General features: G+C 39.9%; 4 protein-coding genes across 6 annotated transcripts; 3 read left to right on the forward strand and 1 right to left on the reverse strand.

Moving 5' to 3' along the window:
* Nucleotides 1-46: 46 nt before the first annotated feature.
* Nucleotides 47-3,462, forward strand: dnase2b (deoxyribonuclease II beta). The gene is given in 9 exon segments (XM_047037325.1): nucleotides 47-52; nucleotides 935-975; nucleotides 1,344-1,518; nucleotides 1,642-1,720; nucleotides 2,323-2,390; nucleotides 2,392-2,438; nucleotides 2,622-2,631; nucleotides 2,894-3,044; nucleotides 3,180-3,462. Coding segments are annotated over 9 exon segments (837 nt in total). The 3' UTR covers nucleotides 3,440-3,462.
* Nucleotides 3,463-5,751: 2,289 nt separating this feature from the next.
* rpf1 (ribosome production factor 1 homolog) lies at nucleotides 5,752-15,667 on the forward strand. The gene is made up of 9 exons (XM_047036728.1): nucleotides 5,752-6,065; nucleotides 6,189-6,245; nucleotides 8,661-8,741; nucleotides 8,840-8,935; nucleotides 10,401-10,554; nucleotides 14,470-14,552; nucleotides 14,684-14,865; nucleotides 15,052-15,178; nucleotides 15,342-15,667. Exons 1-9 carry the CDS (start codon nucleotides 5,823-5,825, stop codon nucleotides 15,381-15,383), a joined length of 1,065 nt encoding a protein of 354 aa, XP_046892684.1. The 5' UTR covers nucleotides 5,752-5,822; the 3' UTR covers nucleotides 15,384-15,667.
* On the reverse strand, nucleotides 15,668-16,695 carry LOC124478493 (guanine nucleotide-binding protein G(I)/G(S)/G(O) subunit gamma-5). 3 transcript variants are annotated; one of them, XM_047036731.1, is made up of 3 exons: nucleotides 16,515-16,695; nucleotides 16,116-16,260; nucleotides 15,668-15,854 (listed from the first exon to the last, which is right to left on the reverse strand). In XM_047036731.1, exons 1-2 carry the CDS (start codon nucleotides 16,602-16,604, stop codon nucleotides 16,135-16,137), a joined length of 216 nt encoding a protein of 71 aa, XP_046892687.1. In that variant the 5' UTR covers nucleotides 16,605-16,695; the 3' UTR covers nucleotides 15,668-15,854; nucleotides 16,116-16,134. The 3 variants fall into 3 exon arrangements, with proteins under 3 accessions (XP_046892687.1, XP_046892686.1, XP_046892685.1); XM_047036730.1 differs by having other exon boundaries at nucleotides 15,668-16,014; nucleotides 16,515-16,693; XM_047036729.1 differs by having other exon boundaries at nucleotides 15,668-16,040; nucleotides 16,515-16,693.
* A 307-nt stretch (nucleotides 16,696-17,002) lies between these two features.
* On the forward strand, nucleotides 17,003-21,511 carry spata1 (spermatogenesis associated 1). The gene is made up of 12 exons (XM_047036727.1): nucleotides 17,003-17,181; nucleotides 17,437-17,543; nucleotides 17,744-17,861; nucleotides 18,044-18,097; nucleotides 18,373-18,742; nucleotides 18,880-19,030; nucleotides 19,135-19,195; nucleotides 19,513-19,627; nucleotides 19,773-19,898; nucleotides 20,144-20,319; nucleotides 20,544-20,642; nucleotides 20,895-21,511. Exons 1-12 carry the CDS (start codon nucleotides 17,122-17,124, stop codon nucleotides 20,982-20,984), a joined length of 1,527 nt encoding a protein of 508 aa, XP_046892683.1. The 5' UTR covers nucleotides 17,003-17,121; the 3' UTR covers nucleotides 20,985-21,511.
* The last annotated feature ends 50 nt before the right edge of the window (nucleotides 21,512-21,561 follow it).

Genomic DNA, 21,561 nt, shown 5'->3' on the forward strand with positions numbered 1-21,561 from the left:
TGATTTCCACTAACCATCATGGTGAAGATATGCAATATGTGAAGATATGACTGTAAATGTGGACACATCTGGTTATTGGCTCTTTATTTGTTTAATTAATGAGTAACAAAGACATTTATTAAACAGGTAAATAGTTTAATATTTTGTAATTTCTTGAAAATGCATATTTTGGTCATCTTTACATACACAGAATAATTGTTGTGAGTCAGTAATATTGTTTTATTAATCTACATGTTATCATCCTTAGCCTTAATCAAACTACCTTTACCTTTTAGTTTTAAACAATTTTTTGTATTTTTATATTCAATCTAAGGATTGATAAGAGCTCAGACTATGTGACTATATAAAATGTATAAACACAATCCAATGTCCATCCTCCTTTTTACTTCCAAACCACAAGAAATTTGCAAAACATTATGTAACATTGATTGACAATGCTTTACTGCTGTTTACTGCAGAACAAAGGTGCATCTGACTAGGGGCTAATGATATTAGACACTTGAGTGTGGAATTTCAAATATTTGACAAAAAGTGAATAAATATTTAAACTGCGATACTATTGCAAATTTTATCCACAATCAGTTCTTTCAATGAGTGTTACATTGCTGAATAGACATTTCTAGAGATAGATTCAAATGGCTATTAGTTCGAGTCACTGTTGCAAAACCGGAACTAAGAAAACCAGATTTGGTTCTCTCAATGTCTTTTGTCATGAGACTAATTTAAGACCTCCTCTTCTGCATTTTCACCCTGCTATGCTATATTCTTTTTCAAAATCGCTCAATCACGTACCAAAAGCCGAATATACATTTAAATATTCCTTTCTTGTTTTTTTCTACATAGGGAGTGATACAAGGCAATGTTAACATTTTGTTTGGGTGTCCTTTTTCCTCATGTGCTTCTGCCGGTTATGGTGTGTTTCTGCTGGTTATAGTGTGTTTCTTGTCGAAACGAAGCTGGTGAACCTGTGGATTGGTACGTTTTGTTGTTTCATTTACACAAATACCTGTGTGAAACAAAACGAACTGATTTAATTGATGTGAAACCATTGATCGTTCATGACTAGTAAACATGCTTTAAATTCAGTGGTGTTCTGACAATTCTGTTTTGTTTTGATCAAACAGTACAAGTCTAATTGTTTGTGTGATCAGACACTTAAGATTCAGGCCAATAGTACTTTTTGCTATTGGCTATTGCTATTTTGCAGTGATCGAAAACTGTAAAAATTAGGATTCAAAAAATATATATATTGCCATTTAATCTGAATGGATGTAGCACACTGTTCCTGTTTTAATGTGGGTTAAGCACTGTGGATTTGTAATGTGATTATCTTAACACTCCAGGTTTATCATATACAAAATGCCCAGATATAAAATTGGAGATGTGGGGAGTGGGGTTGACTACATGTACCTGGACTTATTATTGGGGAGCTGGCAGCTAAGTAAGTTCACAGTCAACACCAGCCAAGGGGCCTTAGGGAGCATGCTAAATCAGATTTACCTGGGTCAAGGATACAAGGTATGACTACTTGCTTACTGTTTTATAATGATTAGCTTTTGTGTTGCATGAAGGTAGATCACTTCCATGTAAAGTGTTGGGTTGTTGTGGTGCTGTGTGTACATGCACCTGTGTTTTCTTCAGTCCAATAGTTCTGTCTACACCTTCTACAATGATGCTCCTCCAATCATGGAATATATCAAAGGCTATGGCCACACTAAAGGTAGCTACCAACATACATGACACTGTCCAAGTGGACAATGACTTCTTAATCCACTGAGCATTGTTGTTGCAAAATGACAGTATACCTTCATTCAACTGTGTGCTCGGTGTGAAGGGTATTTGACCTTCCTCAGTTTATACAGTTCTTTAAAATGCCATGATTGTGCAGAAATGAGCAGACCAATATGGTTCTGGGATCAGGGGGAGGTTACGGGGCAAAGAACATCTTTTGATAAGTGATGTTGACACTGGTTCATTGACAGAGCACTTGTGTGCATGGATGCGTTTGTGTGCATGTAGGTGTAAGTGAGTGCATGCTAGAATATGTGTTATTGTACTGTTCATTAAACGGTGCTTTTACACAAAACATGAACATTGATGAATAGATTAGTTCAAGTTCAAGTCTTTTATTGTCCGATGCACAGAAACAACACAGGGTCAGACTGGGCACTGAACATTTTAGGACAAGACAATGCAAAGCAACCTGGCACAACATAACATATAAGTACACAGAACGTAGATTCCATCTATGATAAGCTAAAATATAGTAAACCTCCTAATATACAAATAAAATACAAGATGATGTTAATTTCTATTCTTCAGGAGTGCTGCTCGTCAACCACTCCCAGGGGTTTTGGCTCAGCCATAGTATTCCCCGTTTTCCTTTTCCTCGCTGATAGGGGCTATCTCTACCCCTTCTCTGGCAAAGTCAACGGCCAGTTCTGATTTCATGTCAGAATCATAGAGTTGTGTTTGTTAACTGCAGTAAACACTTATGCAATTATTTTGCATCTATGTTTGTGTAGGCTTGTAAAGCATTTTGTGCTGCTAAATCCTGGCTTTTAATAAGGTCACAAAATGGATATGTAAAGCTCCAGTTTCCACATTTCTTTTCCAAACAGAGATGGCACCGTTGGCACAGTTTTGTAACGGTTCGGATGTCAGGGTTGTGACCCTTTATTGGCCACCAGAGGCCCTCGCTGTGTTCTTGTTTTTGGTTCTGTTAATCTGTTCTCATTATGACATATTGTTTTCACCTGTGCCTTGTTTGTTCTGTGCTTTTTAAGTGGCTTGGAATTTTAGTTCTGTGCTTAGTTTTTCTCTGACCTGCCACAGAGTCAGAGTCATGCTTTTTGATCTACTTTTGTATGTTATGTTCTGCTTCCAATAAAAGGAGGAAACATCTTTTGGAGTCTGCTTTTGGGTCCACGTTTGCATTCCTGACATCGGAGCCACCATTGGTCTCAGAAAGGAGAATGGTAGCTCTCCTATCAGCCATGGGGGAAAATTAATCAGTTTTGCCAAGTCACAGCTTTATATTGATGGTAAGACCATCAAGACTGTTGTTTTTCATGTTTTATAACACTTGCAATGGCCACAGTTATTAATAATAACATAACTCAGAGTTGAATAACCCTTCATCAGAATGGCCCACTTGACCTCTTCTGACCTTCTTATAGATATCTACACTGGCTGGGTGGCCCATGTTCTGGACACTGATCTGCTGTTTGAAACTTGGCAGCGACGGGACTCTGAACTGCTGTCCAACTGCTCTCTCACCAGACATACCATGAATGTGAGAAGGGTCAGCCCCCCTGGGCAGTTAAAATTCAAGTCCTACTACGATCATTCCAAGTGGTGTGTGTCTTTGGAGTTCCAAAACCCATGGACCTGTTTGGGGGACCTGAACAGAGAGGGGTCCCAGGCATGGAGGGGTTAGCCTGACGTTGTCATACTCATAATTCTAGTCAGAATATGAGTCTGAGAACTCTCCGTTGGGCTTTGACTACAGGGCGTGTTTCAAACGAGCCTGGAAAACAAATGCCTCTTTGCTCAATTGGATAGATCTACAACCAATCAGAGCAACAGAGTATGTGACGTATGTTAAGCACCGCATAGTTGTTGTCAACAGAACTAAACTACAAGCAGACTTGAAGTATGCTTGAAGAATGAATACAAACGATTTTTGCCGGTGTTGTAAAATTAATTTAAGGGTAGGGGGAGTAGCCTACTTGTTCACACGGTCAACCTTTTTGAGCGAAACAATAAAGGGCAATGCATATACGAACAAGTTCTCCGTTTAGGATTACAACTCCACAAAAGAAAAGGAGAAACCACAATGGCCACTGGGTTTTCATTGTGTCCCATCTTCTTTGCGATCATCGGGGCCAGCTGATAAATTAAACTTTTACCGAATCCCGTAGGAAGGACGGCAAAAACATATTTTCCATCGACAAATGCCTTGATTGCGTCTCTCTGTTCCTCTTTCAGAATTAATGCGCTGTCGATGTCTTCTAAAACAGACTCGATGGCAGAATCATAACATCCCAGTGTTTGTAGGGTTAGGGCTAGGCCATGTTTGTTCCCCAATACGAGTAGCCTGGCTGCCAGCCCAACTTCTCCCCGCCCCCAAAAAAATTTGGTCGGGAAGTTGGGTCTGGAGGGTCTCGTATTGGGGACCAACTACAGAAAACCAGAATCTGGGCGAACCAATGAAATTGCCAGGGCGGGCTTTATACGATGATGGACAGATGATCAACAGTAACGTAATCACCCACGACACAAAAGAGCGCTTAAATTGAATTCGTTTTGAACAAACATGGCTACCGCTGGAGATCTGGGATGTTATGATTCTGCCATCGAGTCTGTTTTAGAAGACATCGACAGCGCATTAATTTTGAAAGAGGAACAGAGAGACGCAATCAAGGCATTTGTCAATGGAAAATATGTTTTTGCCGTCCTTCCTACGGGATTCGGTAAAAGTTTAATTTATCAGCTGGCCCCGATGGTCGCGAAGAAGGTGATGGGACACAATGAAAACCCAATGGCCATTGTGGTTTCTCCTTTTCTTTTGTGGAGTTGTAGGCTAATCCTAAACGGAGAACTTGTTCGTATATGCATTGCCCTTTATTGTTTCGCTCTAAAAGGTTGACCGTGTGAACAAGTACTCCCCCTACCCTTAAATTAATTTTACAACACCGGCAAAAATTGTTTGTATTCATTGTTCAAGCATACTTCAAGTCTGCTTGCAGTTTAGTCAGTAAAGATTTAGCTGCCTTTCAGTTTTGTTCTGTTGACAACAATCTATGCAGCGCTTAACACACGTCACATACTCTGTTGCTCTGATTGGTTGTAGATTTATCCAATTGAGCTAAGAGGGATTTGTTTTCCAGGCTCGTTTGAAACACGCCCTGTAGTCAAAGCCCAACGGAGAGTTCTCAGACTCATATTCTGACTACAATTATGAGTATGACAACGTCAGGCTACAATACGAGACCCTCCAGACCCAACTTCCTGACCAAATTTTTTGGGGGGCGGGGAGAAGTTGGGCTGGCAGCCAGGCTATGGAGGGGTGGGGGACTGGTGTGTTCATTCAATCCACTCATATACAGGGCCTTTCGCCAGGTTGTGGACTGGTACATCAGCTGTTAGATTGCCAGTTTACCTGCCCAATATCTAATTCGTATTACCGACATAAATAGAGGAGACAGCCACATGTACAGACAACCAAGATGTATGTGAATGGTGTTCCACACAGCTGTTAGTCATTTCTGTTGCCATGCATACTCATGTACAATACCTACAAACAGTACACACAAACATGTTTTAATTAGTAAATGTTTCTTTCTTTACCACTACTTCCTCAGTCTCCACTAGCTTTATGTTTTATATCGTTTGTTCTTAAATGTCATGCTGGTTGTTTCTTGTGAAACCTAATTTCAATAAATGTAGGTAGTATAATACTTGTTCTAACTGAACAACAGAAACGTGTCAGCACAATATTTAATCAAAATTAGAAAACCTGTCACCATAACCACTATGGCAATATGCCCTGCTAACTTGATACATTTCCACAGGCTAGCATGTTATGCTGATGTGTTTTTTTTCCTAATAAGTGATTATTGAAGAATGTATTTTGATTCAATCCAACAACAACACATTCTAAAAACTAATCTATTCGTGTTTTTAAAAATACATTTTTATTCCCCGCCACTAGGTGACGAAAGTGAAAATACATTTCGTTTTCAGATACAACATCCTGTGACACAGGAAGTAATGATGTAGTGGACGGTACACGTGAGTTGCGGAACACAGTTGACAGGATGGACATTGTAGAAGATTCTAAAAAGCAGGATAAAACGAAGAAAAAGAAATTTAAGAAGCAAAATAAAATGATCTCGATTCCGCAGGCGAATGATGACAATACCGGTGTTGCGAAAACCGAAGCAGAAAATTGTAATACTCCACAAGAACCCTATTTCCCACCCACCTTCAGTGTGTCTGAAATAAAAAATAAACAAAGAAGACACCTTATGTTCATGAAACTCAAGCAAGAGAAACGAAAGGTAATGCAAATGAAAACTGGTATGACTAATGTGCCGACCTAAAATGTCTTGCCCAGTCTTGTTACTGTAGCTAGCCAATATTAACGTACAACACTTCAAGTTGTGTGTGTATTGTCTTTGCAGCAAAAGATGGTATTAAAGAAAAAGAAGAAAAAAGAAAGGGATGCCCTCGGAGATAAGGTAAAGTTACACGTTTGATTGGATTATTATAAAGGTTTAGCGTTGAGTTACTCCACGAAAAGAGGACATTTCAGATTTTGAAAAGTTGATTCCCCATCAAAAGAAATAAAGGACATGATAGTTCCCAGAATGCTAGAATTTCCTAATAAAGAATTGATTGATCAATTAATGTTGTGTATGTAATGTTAACCCTGTCACAGACACATACGGGACTTTCAGAACAGTTGACAGTATTGATTGACACATTGAATTTGTATTTATATAAATCAACAGAAAGAAGACAATCCTGGCTCTATAATAAAAGTGATTATTTAAGAACATGATTGGATTTCATAGTTCATAAGCTTAATTGAAGATGAAAGGTCATGATTGGGGACATGGCTGAATCTTAGATGCAAAAGTTTTTATTCTTAAAAAAATGCCTTGAGCAGTTATTATAAAAAGACCCATATAATAATTTATAAACAGCATATGAGTTTAGCTTAATGTTAATTGAATTATTTTCAAAAGTCTGTTAGAAGGATATAAAATGACCACTTTGAATGACCAAACTCACTCAGAAAGCTATACATCAATCCTGGTTCAAATTCCTACAATTATTTGCAAAATGATTCATTTTAATTGGGTTTGTAAATCCATAAATCTTTGCTCCTAGTGGTATTTTTTTTTTTAAGGAATTCCCGATGTTCAGGTGACCTTTCAGGGTGCCGTTTCGTCAGTCCCAGAAGGGTTTGTAAATGATAATTGCCCATGTTCAGGTAACATTTAGAGAGTTTCAGGAAGCTCCAAAATGTATATTAATTAACAATTCATGAGGTTGACCAAGTCAGAAATGTGAGTGTTCACTCAGACCTCTTCAACTTTCTCCTTAAAGGGGCGAATTATTGCAAAACCGATTTCACCTTGTCATAGTTGAAAAATTACAGTTTGGTGTGTAAAATAGACATACAGTGGACTTCAAAGTCCATTGAAACCTCTTTCCTATAAAAATGTCACTTCTCACTATTTTGAAACTGCAACTTGCAAACTCTAGCTTTTGAAACATTGCAACTTGTGACGTCACAAGTTGCAGCATCAACTTTGTCACGCTCCAAAATTTACATTTACCCGCCCTCTGGTTTTCTGGTCCAGGAACATAAACCGAGGTCTCCGACAGTAGATCTCCGACACTATTTTAGCTAGCTGCGCACTGCTCTGTACTTCCACAGGAATTACAAATAAAAAAGTTAATACGTTTTCAAGATTTTGAAAAAGGAGCGCCGTAAATGCAGTGTTCCAGGTTTTACAGGGAATGCTGACACTTTTCAGAGTCTCCCTAAGGAACCAAACACTCGACGGGCTGTGATGTTTGTCTATGAGAAGATCCCAGTGCAGTTTGACCCTCAATTACACATTTGCTCTAATTATTTCACCGAGGACAGTTTTGAAATCTTCGGACAATGTAAAGCATAATTTGAAGCTATGAAGCTGTTGCTGAAAAGAGATGCCGTTCCGACCTTATGTTCATCACAACCGCAAGCTGTCGTATTATGTTGTCGCTAATAGTTATATATAATTAGCAATGCTAATGTATCCTGCCTGTATCTAGCATCGGTAAAATGTGTGATGATTTAGTTTATTGGCAATGGGGCTAACGTTAGTTCATGTTCCTGACTGTGTTTCATTCAAATAAAACAGTGTTGTCATGTAAATCTACAATTCAAGATGCATGTTTGTCCAGATTTATTTTTCAGGAAGATAGTTAGAGCTAACTGAAGCTGAGTTGAATCATGATAGTTTGTTTGCTAAGCTGTAGTGCTAACGTTACCCACCTAAGTCGACCCTGTTTGCTTCGACAACAGAAGTGGAAACAGCTAATGTAATCATTTCAAATTATATCTAGTCAATCTGTTGAAAACAGTGTTGTTTAGACGCAAAATATATATTTGTACGTTTTCATTTCAAGTGTCCACCTTCTTGTTTCAATGAGTGCTGTTGGCCGTTTTACGTCTTTGCTCCGCAGCTTCACTTGTTGTAAACCATCCAATCAGCGCGCAGCTCATCTATATATTCATGAGCATACCATAAAAGGAGAAAAAAACACTAGGTTTCCCGGGACAAATTCAATGGAAGCATCAGGGGGCATAGAACAGCACCCGGGCCATTTTCAGCCCAACTAATGTTACATACCCTATTCGGAGACCTTAAGGAACAGTGTGAAATACCCCCCCAAAAAAACAGTCCCCTTTAATTGCTTCTCCTGCCATGTCAGTTTTCCGGCACACGTTTTGATACGCTGCTTTAAAGTACCTATTGATCTATCTAATGTTAACTGATTGGACAACTGTTCAATACATATGCTGTGAAATCCATAGAGTTATTGTAAAACATCTGAGTAACAGTGCAACTGGGAAATATGTATGTCTCACATTGTAGGCTCCACCAAAAGAAGTCCCCAAGACAATAGAAAACCAGAGAGTATATGACGAAACAACAGTCGACCCAGAGGATGAAGAGGTAACATGCCTCTATGGAAAGTGTTGTTTCCATATCATCTTAAGCTTTCATAGTTGATGTGATGTTGCTGCATTTTATTTACAAATTATATTTTGCAGGTGGCCTTCGACGAAGGAACGGATGAATTCTCTGCCTACTTTAACCGTCTGACCAACCCAAAAGTCCTAATCACCACTTCTGACAGACCTAGAGGGGTGAGTAGACAACTGCACCAATGTTAGTTGCTACTTTTGTGTTGGTCAAGATGGGACAAATGGTGTACAGATTCTGTTACATGTGAAATATTTACACTCAGAATAGACAGTGTTCCTGATAGATTAGGTTTGTGTTTGTGTATATAACCTTATAATCAGTGTTGGGTAAGTTACTTCAAAAAAGTAATTAATTACCAATTACTTCATCAATATTGTATTTAAAATACCTCTGTAATTACTTTGTCTGAAAAGTAATTTAATTACTCAATAAGTAATGTAATGCATTACTTCTTACAATCCCTATAAACCTTGACTGGATAGACAACAAAAGGAAAGTCTTTCAAGAATTAAATATAAGTCAAACTTGGAATAGTTTAGCCTCTTAGCTTTTTAAAACATAGCCTACTAATACTTAACATTTTAGTAACACATGTAACCTTCTTTCATCTTCAGTTACCAAACAATATGTGCATAACACAAAAGCTTAACTTTAAGTAAAAATGACAACACAGGATTCTACAGTACGCAGCGGTAGCATCTCTTCCTGCAATCTAGTTTGCAATAAAGCTCACCTTCAGACACTTTCTGCACTGGCAATGTAAAATCAAGTTTTGCCTGCTTAACAGGTTTTGCTGAGGTGTTATCTGTCGATGCCAAAGTAAATTCCTTGTCTGTGTCAACTTTTATGGCGATTAAAACCCTTTCTGTTTCTGATGAACATGGATCACAAAAAAATGTTCGTCAATGCTGTTTTGTGACGTGCTTCAGTAGGTTACTTGTGCTAGCCGCAGCCGCATATAGTTTTTTTTCTCCCCAGGACATAACTTGCACTTTATATTAATGTTCTTGTCAACCTGTGCCAAAAAGGTAAAGTACTTGGAATATTTCCATTTCGTAAAACAGCTAGAGATACTTGCTTCAGCCGAGTCCGAAATCTTCCACTTCAAACCGCTAGAGCCTGTGCTTATGCAGCAAAAACTCACGTCTCCCGTGCAACTGCACTACAGCTAAAACGATTATAAAGAGGCAGCATTCACTTTTACCCTAAAACGATACATTTAGATTTTAATTCAATATTGATTTATACAGACCTGTTTGACTAATTTACAGTATGTAACGAAAGTACATTACAAGTAACTGTAATTAAATTACCTAAAAATGAACAGTAATCCCTTAATTTACTTTTTCAGTGGATAAGTAATTTAATTACAGTAACACGTTACTTAGTAGTACTTAGTAACGCATTACACCCAACACTGCTTATAATGTATATGGTCAACAAATTGACTGTTGAGTTGTGTGTTATTTTAATTCAGGAAGATTTATATTTTTTCATGTTAATAACATCTATAGTTATTACTGGTACACTGATTACTGGTGACACTTCTTGTGTCCTCTTGTCTTTGAGATTACAGTGAAAGTTAAAGACCAGTGACTGATTTGTTTTGTCTTCTTTGTCACGCAGAGAACAGTGAGGTTCTGTGGGCAGCTGGCCACAGTTATCCCAGATGCACATGTGTACTACAGAAGAGGTTTGGCTCTAAAGAAAGTAATTCCCCAATGCATAGCCAGGGGCTTCACATACCTCATGGTTATCAACGAAGATCGTAAAGTGCCCAGTATCTTTTGGTAGAAAAATAATTTGACTGTTTTTCAATTTGAGAAATGTCTAGTTCAATTCGCAACAAGAATTTAGCAACATGTAAGGTGTAGGCGGCCAATTTGAGATCCTCAAACTCTGCCACCGAGAGGCTGAATAGGGGAAAGCCAGACGTGCTTGCTTCCGAAAGATCCAAGACTGTATTTTGGATATTTATTTGGTTCTGAAACAAACAAGGTTGTGCATTCAAGACAGCGGTCAGCAAAATAAGACTTCCCCCCCGTAAAACACCCAGGTGAACAAGTTAAATACTTCCTCCGCCCCCCAACAGGTGCCCTAATTACCTTAAGCAACCTGGCTCTTAAATTCCGGCACTTAATTATTACAGTTAATACTCAGCAATAATTACATATACATGACACACACAGAGGAATACATAAAATAAGTAATTGAAAGTCCATCATACAAAAGTAATCCAATCTTCGGTTCCCCCAAAGGCCCATAAAAGTCAAAAAATCGTCACGTCATCCAAGTATCGCGATCAGGGTTTGGCTGACTCCTGCAGAAGACAGATCTTAGTCACAGGCCTGCATATACAGCTGGTGTAGGTATTGATCCAGACTTGTGTCACGAGTCCTCTGCTGTCTGGAGCCCCTTCGGTTATCCTGTCAGTGATCCAGGAATCGCGGGCGCAGAATCATCCACTATCAATACGATGTCTCCAGGAATGAAATTACGCTTGATCTTCGTCCATTTCTGTCTTGAACTGTTGCTTCCATGAGTTCATTAAGTGTTACAGCAGAAATTCTGTTGCTAGTAACTGCAGACTGATACACATAAGGTCCATCACAACATTCCCACCAAGGTGTCCATTCACTGTCCAACCAAGCATTGTCTTGATGGCATATGGCCCTTCTTTCACACTCCGGATGACTTCAAGTGGTTCCAAAGCTCTGGGCACATTCCTGCCTATCAGAAGTTCCACATCTGTATCTGTCTTAGGTAAGTAGACATGCTGCAAATGAGGCCATTTGTGCAGATCTTCCTGTTGTTGGACGTTACACCTATTCACAGGCATCCTATGTTGTGTGAATATATCTGGCATTTCACAGTACCAATCCAGCCACTTCCAAGTCTGACACGATACAACTGTCCACAATTCTCTCTTGGCCCATGGTACGCAAAATAATCTTTGTTTTTATCCCAGAGAGATTCAGTCTATCCATCAAACCCGTTGTGCAAAAGGATGCTGAACTGCCCTGGTCCAAAAAGGCATAGGTCTCCACCGTCCTTCGACCTTTCATTGATTTAACCTTTACTGGTACAATGGTGAGCTTAAAGTCTTGTTCACCGGCCCCAGTAAGACCACTGGTTTGGACTGCAAACAAAGAACTGCCCACTGCACTCTGAGTTGCTCTTGCCTTCGTCTGCATCTGCTCCGTTGTCCTTGTGGTGGATTTGAAGCACACTAGGGTGCCTTGAGACACACGTTTCGCAAGAGAGACGTTTCCTGCACTCCTTACTGATGTGACTAGTACACAAACACCCAAAACACACTCCATTCCTTTTCAGAAAATCAATCTTCTCACTCTGAGCCCTTTTCTCCAGCAGAGTACAGAACTCCAGCATATGTCCACCATCGCAGTACAGGCACGTCCTTTCAGGTACATGTCCCTCTTCAATTTTGTGTTCTGTGAATGTCCTTCCGACTGTAGTAGCAGCAGTGGCAAAGCTACTTCCTTTAGCCCTTAAGTGAGGTGATTTTGTCCTGCTGCCTTCTTTATTTACCACCAGCATTGGGGCATCCTGTAGGTTTCCAAACACAGGATCTGTCATGATTTTCACTTGACGCTCCATTAAGGTCACAATATCAACAAACATAGGTCTCCGGTGATGCCTTTCCTGGATGTCATATGACGCTGTTTGCCATTGGTCTCTCAGTTTGTACGGTAATCTTTTAATCAGTGATCATATTGGTAGGTTTATTCAATTCACAGACTATGAACCTTCTCCATGGCATTACAACATCCACGCAAAACAGACTGTATGCATGTAAAGCCTTTCCATCTTCTGGCCTAATTATCGGCCATGAAGAGACCTTATCCAAATAGGCAAATGCAATCATATGCTCGTTTCCAAAGTGTTCATGCAGTAAAGTCTTTGCCTTTGCAAAGCCTGAGCCGTCAGTCATGTGTTGACAGCTCCTGACAAGTTGTTGTAGTTGCCCCCTGGTGCACTGTTCCAGAAAATGAAGGCTGTCTTCAGCATTTTCGATTCTTTCCTCAGTGACTTGTTAAGAGCTTCAACTGCCTTGTGATATTCCTGTTGCAGTTGCCTTTTCGTGGTTTTCTTGAAATATGACTCCATGCCATTAGATCGGTGAAAAGTGTCAGTCCGCACCCCAGATTCACAGGTCCTTAAAACATTCACTTTGGCCACTGATGCTATATCGGTGTCAAGCTTAAGTTGTTCCTTTCGTTGTCTTAAGTCCTCTTCCTGCTTCTCAAGAGAATGTTTTTCTTCCAGTGAACTGTGACAGGCAAGCAGAGCAGCCATTTCAGCCTCCGGTCTGACACGTGCAGATGAAGTAGTGGAAACATTTGAACCTTGTTTTCTGCTACTTAGGTTTGATATACTGTCACGTGGCAATATGTCATCCTGGTCGTCCTCATGTTGAGATGATGGCTCTGGCCACAGTCCCATTTTTCCATCCTCATGAACTCCTCAAGCAGAACCTCCTGTGGCTCAATGTTATGGGTCAGCTCTGAACGAGGCCTGATGGTTTCTGAAATCCAAATTCAACATCCTCAACAACTGCTTGATTGTATCCAGTGATGCCTGTGAACCATTCATTTTGGTTTTCTTGTTCATCAGATGGGATTTAACACATCAGAGATTCATGCAAGGCAGTGACATTTTCTGATGATTGCAACAGAACGTCCAACTGTGCTTTAACTTGTGAAGCATTTTGTTCATCCTTCATGAGCTCTTTGAAAGATTGTATCTGTTTCTTTACCTTGCTTAATTCCTTTTTACGCTGGTTCTGTATTGACTTAATCCTGTTTGCCAGAGCCTTTTCAGTCATCGTGAGTTTTCTTTTTTCAATTTTAGATGAAGTTGAACCAGCCCTTGAACTACTCATCTTGTGCATGCAGACGGATGCAAATCACATATCAATGCAACGTAAAACCCAACAATAGACAGCTGCTGCAATCATGCAGGCACAATAACCAGCGCGCTGAAACAGCACACACAAATCAGCACACACAAATCAGCCGACTGTCCACTCAAACGCCGCAGACACAATTCCACACAGCGCAATTCATCCGCTCTACACAATGCCAAAACAAAAAAACTCAACAAGTGGCGGTAACCTATTCAGACTGCGTACCAAGCAAGCCGTAGCACAGTACGCCTACAACACAGGTTACATACCACTTTTTGGGTGGGTTTCTCCCGGGCGGCTGCCGTTCTACGCTCCGTTGACGGGATTTTCGTTTGTCTTGAGAGATTTTGCTGACAAATGTAGGCGGACAATTTGAGATCCTCAAACTCTGCCGCCGAGAGGCTGAATAGGGGAAACCAAGGTGCCAGACGCGCTTGCTGACGAAAGATCATAGATCCAAGACTTTTGTATATTTATTTGGTTCTGAAACTAACAAGGTTGTGCATCAAAGACAGCGGTCAGCAAAATAAGACTTCCCCACCCCCTTTCTCCTTACTCAAACACCCAGGTGAACAAGTTAAATACCATAACTTCCTCCGCCCCCCACCAGGTGCCCTAATTACCTTAAGCAACCTGTCTCTTACACAAGGGATGTTACTTTTGAGGCTATCATTTGTACAGTGGTTTACACCCTCATACAGAACGCTTTTGCTCAGTCATGCTAAAATGCTTGACCACAGGCAAGTGTCCTTCACCATAACATTTAAGATGGTATGGTGCTCTGTCACCTTCCTGATGGACCCACAGCACACTTCAAGGTCAGCAGTGTCCGACTGCGGAAGGAGATGAAGGTAAGTTATTTCAAACAGAACACGTTTATCATGTCCTTCATCTGTGTGAATGAGAATAGCTTGTTTTGTGTGTCGATCCCAAATTCCTGCATGATAAGTTTCCACTAGTACACAGTGCCCTCATCTTTTAGAGAAGGGGGAAGGACCCGACAGAGCACACCCCAGAAGTGATCCTGAACAACTTCACCACTCGGCTGGGCCACAGCATCGGACGCTTGTTCGCTGCCCTCTTCCCTCATGACCCCCAGTTTGTAGGACGGCAGGTGGCCACCTTTCACAACCAGAGAGATTTCATATTTTTCAGATTTCACAGGTGAATATTCAGTTTAATATAAAACTACAGATTGGGGAAATGCAAAATCTGTATTACGTTTCACAATTGTAAATTCCTGCCAACCTGTCATCATTGTATCTCAATGTTGCAATGATCATAAAAATATTTTCCAGTTTTTTTGTTTTCCAGGCATTGTAACATGTCAAGAGTCTAATTCTCTTATAGGTACATCTTTAAGAATGAGAAAAGGGTCGGTATTCAAGAGCTGGGACCCCGCTTCACTTTGAAACTCCGGTCATTACAAAAAGGCACTTTTGACTCCAAGTTTGGGGAGTACGAATGGGTTCTCAAGGTGAGTCGCAGTTTTGGTTGTCATTAATGGCAAAGCAATGGTAATGATACATTGACACTGTATAATTAAAATGATCAATTGTATTTGGTCATTCTTTGTTGTAAGGAGCAATTAGCTTTATTGACCACTTTTGCAACTTTATACATTACTACTTGTTTTTCAGCGACATGAAATGGATGCCTGCAGGAGGAGATTCAACCTTTGAGTTTCTTGATATTTCAACATCTGACATTGCATGTCTATGCACAGTTACATACCGGTATGTGACTCCAAACTGGTTTAAATTGGACTTCGCATTTAGCCACCTATTGCCCGGTTGTAGCTAACAGGTCTTTGTTATTTTGTAGACCCCATTAAATCAAGAAATTAACTGTTCAAACAATTTTCAAAACCTATACTTGCCTGTATCACATGGACAATGTCAAAGCATTTGGCTTTACATCTAACAGTTATGTGTTTGATTGTTTTATAATAAATGGATACACAGGATTAAGAAATGTTAGCAATTTATTCTTAACAAACACATAAAAAACGAAATGACGAAGGCACGTATTCGGCTATAGATTACTTTACAGAATGCTTGTAGAAAGCACCTTAATCATTGATGGTTAAAAATAACTGTTAGCTGGCGGTTTCCATTTTATATCCATAGAAGCCTCCTTTGCAGTGTATTGACCTGTTGCAAAAAAAAACGAAATGACGAAGGCACGTATTCGGCTATAGATTACTTTACAGAATGCTTGTAGAAAGCACCTTAATCATTGATGGTTAAAAATAACTGTTAGCTGGCGGTTTCCATTTTATATCCATAGATGCCTCCTTTGCAGTGTATTGACCTGTTGCAAAAATCTCAATTTAAAACCTAAAACAGAAGAACATTGTTATCTACCTGGCAACATTATTTGATGAGCTTTATACTAAAAGAAAGATGACTTACTTGAACTCCTGCCAGTAAGCTACAAGAATGAGCATACTTTCTGTGTTCTGAAAGGGTTTGTACTTGATGACACCCCGGTAAGTAGAGGGTCATGGTTGGCATTCTGAAGGCAAAACTGTTGCAAATCAGCAGCTGCCTGGGACACCTATGGCAAAAGTAATTTGTACAGTGAGTAATTGTATTCTTCTTTGTAGCTAGAAAGACTTTGCATTTGTAGGTCAAGTTGTACAGTCTAGCTCGCATTAGCTGTGAAATCTAAAGGTTACGGACTTTGCGGTCGAGGCGGGTTATATCAACGACATCAGTTTATTGTTACACTTGTGCTATGTGGGCATCGTTCTTTTATCGCTAAATGTTCTCGAACGGTATCTCTCCACGCCCTTGTAGTTGTAAACTTACCTTAACTCTGTTAATACTGGCTTCAAAACGCAACTGTTGAACCACTTTTTTCATGGCCATAGTGTTGGATGAACCCGACATGATGTACATATGCGATCAAGATTTTTTTTTCTGCAATAATAGTCTTGGGTGAAGAACTTCGAGTGAGCTACTGTTTCCAACATCCGGTTGGTTGTATTCACACCTAGCAGGAACTATTGCACCATCTGGTGGATTTTTGGAGACCAGGCAAGCCAAGCCTAATGCGAAAAATGTACTGCACTGCCCAGTTTTTGGTTGGTGAAAAAATACATACAACTAAGGTGGGCTGGTCAATACAAAAAAATCATTTTTGTAAGATAAGTTACTAATATTTCGTAACAGTAAGTGTCCCGCATCAGCACCAGAGCAACCACAGTTTGTGTTCACAGAAAAAGCGATTCTGGTTGGCTCTGTTTGATTACACAAGATTGTTACGTGTATCTTACACCCCACCCATTCCCAGGACAAGCACAGTATCCTCACTAGTCTTCGCAGAGGAGCAACATTTCCTCTGTCCAGATCTCATTATTACGGGGAATATGGTCTGGAATGGATTACGCCATTCTTGTAATAAAGTTGATAAAATATGGAATACTTATGCGAATCTGCCAGTTATTCTGCGGAGAGACGACCAACAAGTGGCAAGGTAAACCTTGCACGTGTTCATGCTAACTTCAGACCACTGTTAACGTTATAAATGATATTGTTTTATGTATCAGAATAAGCACAACATGAGATGACTAGTGGGGGTATACAAGCTGACGCAAGCTACTTTAAGATCTGTACGTGTTTTGTCTGTAGATCTCACTGTTTCGTTGTCAATCACTTTTAGTTTGTTGCCGTGTCATGGTGTTTTGGGTTGTGTAAACATGTTTGAGTGACAAACATTTTGGTATGTTAGTTCGTAGAACTCCATGTGCTGTATGTACCTGATAAACAATGGAATTCCAAACTCAATACAGTGCCCGTAGAGGCCATAGAGAACTTCATATCTGCTGGATTTATCAGGTAAAAGATGGTTCTTTGTTAAATGTATACATTTGACAATTACAACAGTGATGGGAGCCTTAAGTTGTTAGACGTTAATGCTTTGACTCAATGGCTGCGTGGGAATGTTTTACACAATACAGTATATTGATCTTCAAATTAAATGCATTGTTAAGGATTTTCCAAACCATGCTATCTGTTACTTTACTATATCCATCTAGGCTGTATCCTGATATAAGCCTTACAACTCTCAGAGAAGAGCTTGTTAATCTCTTGGGCCCAGAGAAGAGTATTGACAAGTTCTCCTTCCTGAAATGTGTGGGTCGGAGTTTGGCATTGGTGCGTATCCAAGCATTGGATGGGGCAATGTTTGCTTATTGGCTGTAATTCATTTGACAAAACTAAAGTCAACAAAAGCCTACATGAAAGGATTTGGACTGAAAAAAGCATACACATATGTATTCTTTGTTTGTAAAATAATAACAATAACAATGTCTTGCTTCTCCTTTCTCCTTTTACAGGTCAAAGCCAAACAAGAGAGATATCTAAAAGTTAAATCATTTGCTCCCCCTTATGTATGTCTTTATCTTTACTGTTTTCAAAGTCTTTGTGTAATTGTGGGGTATTCTATGATATATTGTAACACACGGTAGTGTTATATTATTTAATGTTATACCATGGTCTGGGTGAATACTTCATTCTGATTGACTGCAGGGGTCACATTATGAAAGGGATAATGTGCGGAGGACGGTTCACGCCTCCGCATCGTCCATTATCAGATGATATTGGACACCTCGTCGGGCATTATCCCTTACTTAATTAATGTGTTGTAATTACTCTCACCTACTAGGCTCCTCAGCCAGAGCTATTTCTGTTGCCCATGGAGAATGACGGCAGTGTTTGCTCGCAGTCCCTCACCACAGACACTCACAGCTATTTCACAGACCCCCGGACTCCTTCCACAGACCCGCCCAAGAAGCACAGCGTTCCTCCCAGGGCAACAAAAGAGCCTGTTAAATTACCCCAGATACCCCAGAATTCCCGGCAGCAGCCCCCTCCTCCCCCCAGCCCTGATGAAGAGGAGGAAGACAGTTACAGTTTCACAGACTCAAATGAGGAGGAGCCCCCCTCCTCTTCCCAGAAGCCTGGGTGGCCTGATAATGAGCCCTCCCTAAGAAAGACACAAGGGACATATTTCAAGCCTAAAACAGAGGCTAAAGGTGAAGATTAAGGCCATCCAAAACTCAAAGTTGGTTTAATGTTTCTACATCTTTCCATACAAAAGAAGGGTCAAGTCTGTCATACTTTTCTTATGTGATGCAAGTAACAGTTCTAAAAATGACATTAAAATTCACAGAACCTGTCCCAGTCCAGGTCACTGAGGCTGATGCTAAAGCTGAAATCACCAGCAAGAGGAGGCAGAGAGGTCAGAGAAACCAAACTAGAGATTCAGGTGTCCCTGAGTCTTTGGAAGGCCGTGATTCTGACTTCTCTCTCACCCAAGAAAGGTAACACAATGGAATAAGGGAGGAAACTTGACAGAAGCTGTAAATGAACATCTCCTAAATTGGATGAATTGCAAGTGGCCAATTTATTTGCTATTCACTTGCAGGTTTCGAAAATCTCAAAATATCCAGACACTGAAGTACATGAGGAATCAACCAAAAAGTGTGGTAGGAAATGTTTGCTAGACAAAATCCAGGAAACAGATTTATTGTTTTTGACATTCCATGTTGGGTTGTTCAGACAACTTGTCTTTTTATTTGAAGTTCCTTAAATAGGAAGTCCAGTGCAACTGCAAGTTACAGCTTTCTTGTAAATAGTTTTGTTAGCTTTTTTTGCCCCAAATGCCACAGTAAGTGGGTAGGTGTTCTGAAAGGACAAGGGTGTTGTTGTTTTTACCACGTCTAAAAGGTTAGCATGTGTCCCAACAAACTGCTGTGTTGCAATATTAAGGTTTCTCTATGAACATATTCAATGTTTTGGCCAGCTCCTTGAACATTCAGCCCTGTTGTCTGCACCTGCTCAATACACCTCTCCGCCCTTGCCACCTACACTGGCTATGGACACTCAGAAAACTTCTTCCCATGTCTTTCCAACAAGTAGTAAGCTGGTCTTTCTGATGCATCTGAAACTTTTAGAGTTACTAATATACAATGTTATCCATATTCCATGTCCTTTTTGTATATCAATGCATGTGTTTCCAATATTTACAAGTGAGAGTAGCAAGTAACATGATTTGCTTTGCAGGGGATGAGCTGATTGAGGAAATCAAGTTGGTGAAAGATGAAAGAAAGCAGCTTGAATGGACAAGACAAGAGTTGCTAAGAAAAGGAAAAGATTTATTGGCTCAGAACAGGCACCGAAGAAATCAAGGTGAAGCTGCTTTGTAAACATGGTTTTTTATGTAATGTCTGATACAATCATACATAACAAACAACATAACCTTTGGTGTTTATAGATTATAGTTTATAGATTATTATTTATTTCTTCCCCCCATCATTCTTATATTTCACATTTTCAAAAAATTCCCAAACTTGGTACTAGTAGACAAACAGTATGTGCAATGTGTTGTCTGTTTGCATTTACATTTGAGACATTCTGTCTCATTCTGTGTCCAGCGCGTGACAGTTGGAAGAAGAGGTATTTTGAAACCAAAAAAGCCACAGCACCTTTGGAGGGAACTCTGAGAAATATTCGTCAGGAACTGGAGACATTCTACAACAAGCTGCTCCACCAGTTACAGGCAAGAGACTGGAGAGGCAGAGCCAGGCGCCAGGGCCGATCGTCAACCAAAGTGAGTTACACTAACACCGCTTTCTTAACATTTTAGTGTGCGATTGTATACCCGTTGCCTAATTAAGAGGAAAAGTGTGCCAAATGAAAAATGGCAATTATTAAATATGACGTGATAAGCCATTAACTTACAGAAGTGGGGGCTCTAGTGATTTGAAAATGTATGTTAGCTTGAAGGTATCGGTGATTTACACACAGAACTAATATCTTATTATTTAATTGCAGAACGAGCTCATCATTCAGATCATGACAGAGAGCCATGAGATTGACAACCTGAAAAGGAAAGTGGATGATGCCAAGATGAAGCTTGTCACCGAGATAAAGGTATAGTAACTAATCATTTTAGTAACATAATCTGTTGGTACTCCGCTGAAGTCTACAAGTACATTATTTGTGTGACACAATATTAAGTGTTCTTCTTCAGAAACACTTTACAATGCAAAACATCTTATGAAGTGCTTGAGACACATTGACCTGGACCTCATTGTCTTTGTGAGGGCCATACATTAAGACAGCCATACATTCTAAAGTTCAATCACATTTATTGATGCCCTTCCCTGTTTGTGATCTTCCTAGTTAAGGAAGCAGGCTGCAATGGAACAACGGGCCCTGAGAGCTGAGCTGGCTCAGAAGAAGACCCAGACATCTCTCTCTGGACCCAGATAGGACCAAGCAAACCCAGAGCACCCCAGCCTGACCCCTTTCATGGACCCCTTAATGGTTTTAGGCTTCCAAACAGGTGGATAGCAGCAAGCGAAACAGGCCCAAAGACAACTCACGCACCCATTTGCAGTGAACCTTACCCACAATTGATATACCAGCAGTTGGCTACAACTACTTTTTTGTAGTCTTCCATTTCACATCTTGAAAGCTTTGTGGTGGTGGTGGTTGCCAAGTTTTGTACACATTTATTCTCCAACTCACTTTTTGAGCATTATATTAAAGCATCTCCTTGCATTGATTCCTGGAGAATCCTCAAAACATAATTCTATATACTGTATGTATATAATTTATTGATAACAATGGTTTCATGGCAATTTTCTCAGTGATTATCATTGAGAAATTCAAAAACATTTTAGTTTAAACTGAATTATCATATAAAGAAATGTATGTACCATAGTGGTTCAGTCAATTCCCTGCTCTTCTTGAGAATGTTTTACAATTGCAATAAAAACAGCAATAATACAACTTGAGTGCAAGTGCGGCTCCAACTTCAAAAAGACACACAAGCCTTTTTCCTTTT

Source organism: Hypomesus transpacificus, chromosome 16 (assembly GCF_021917145.1).
Source record: "Hypomesus transpacificus isolate Combined female chromosome 16, fHypTra1, whole genome shotgun sequence".
In the NCBI taxonomy this organism is placed as follows: Eukaryota; Metazoa; Chordata; class Actinopteri; order Osmeriformes; family Osmeridae; genus Hypomesus; species Hypomesus transpacificus.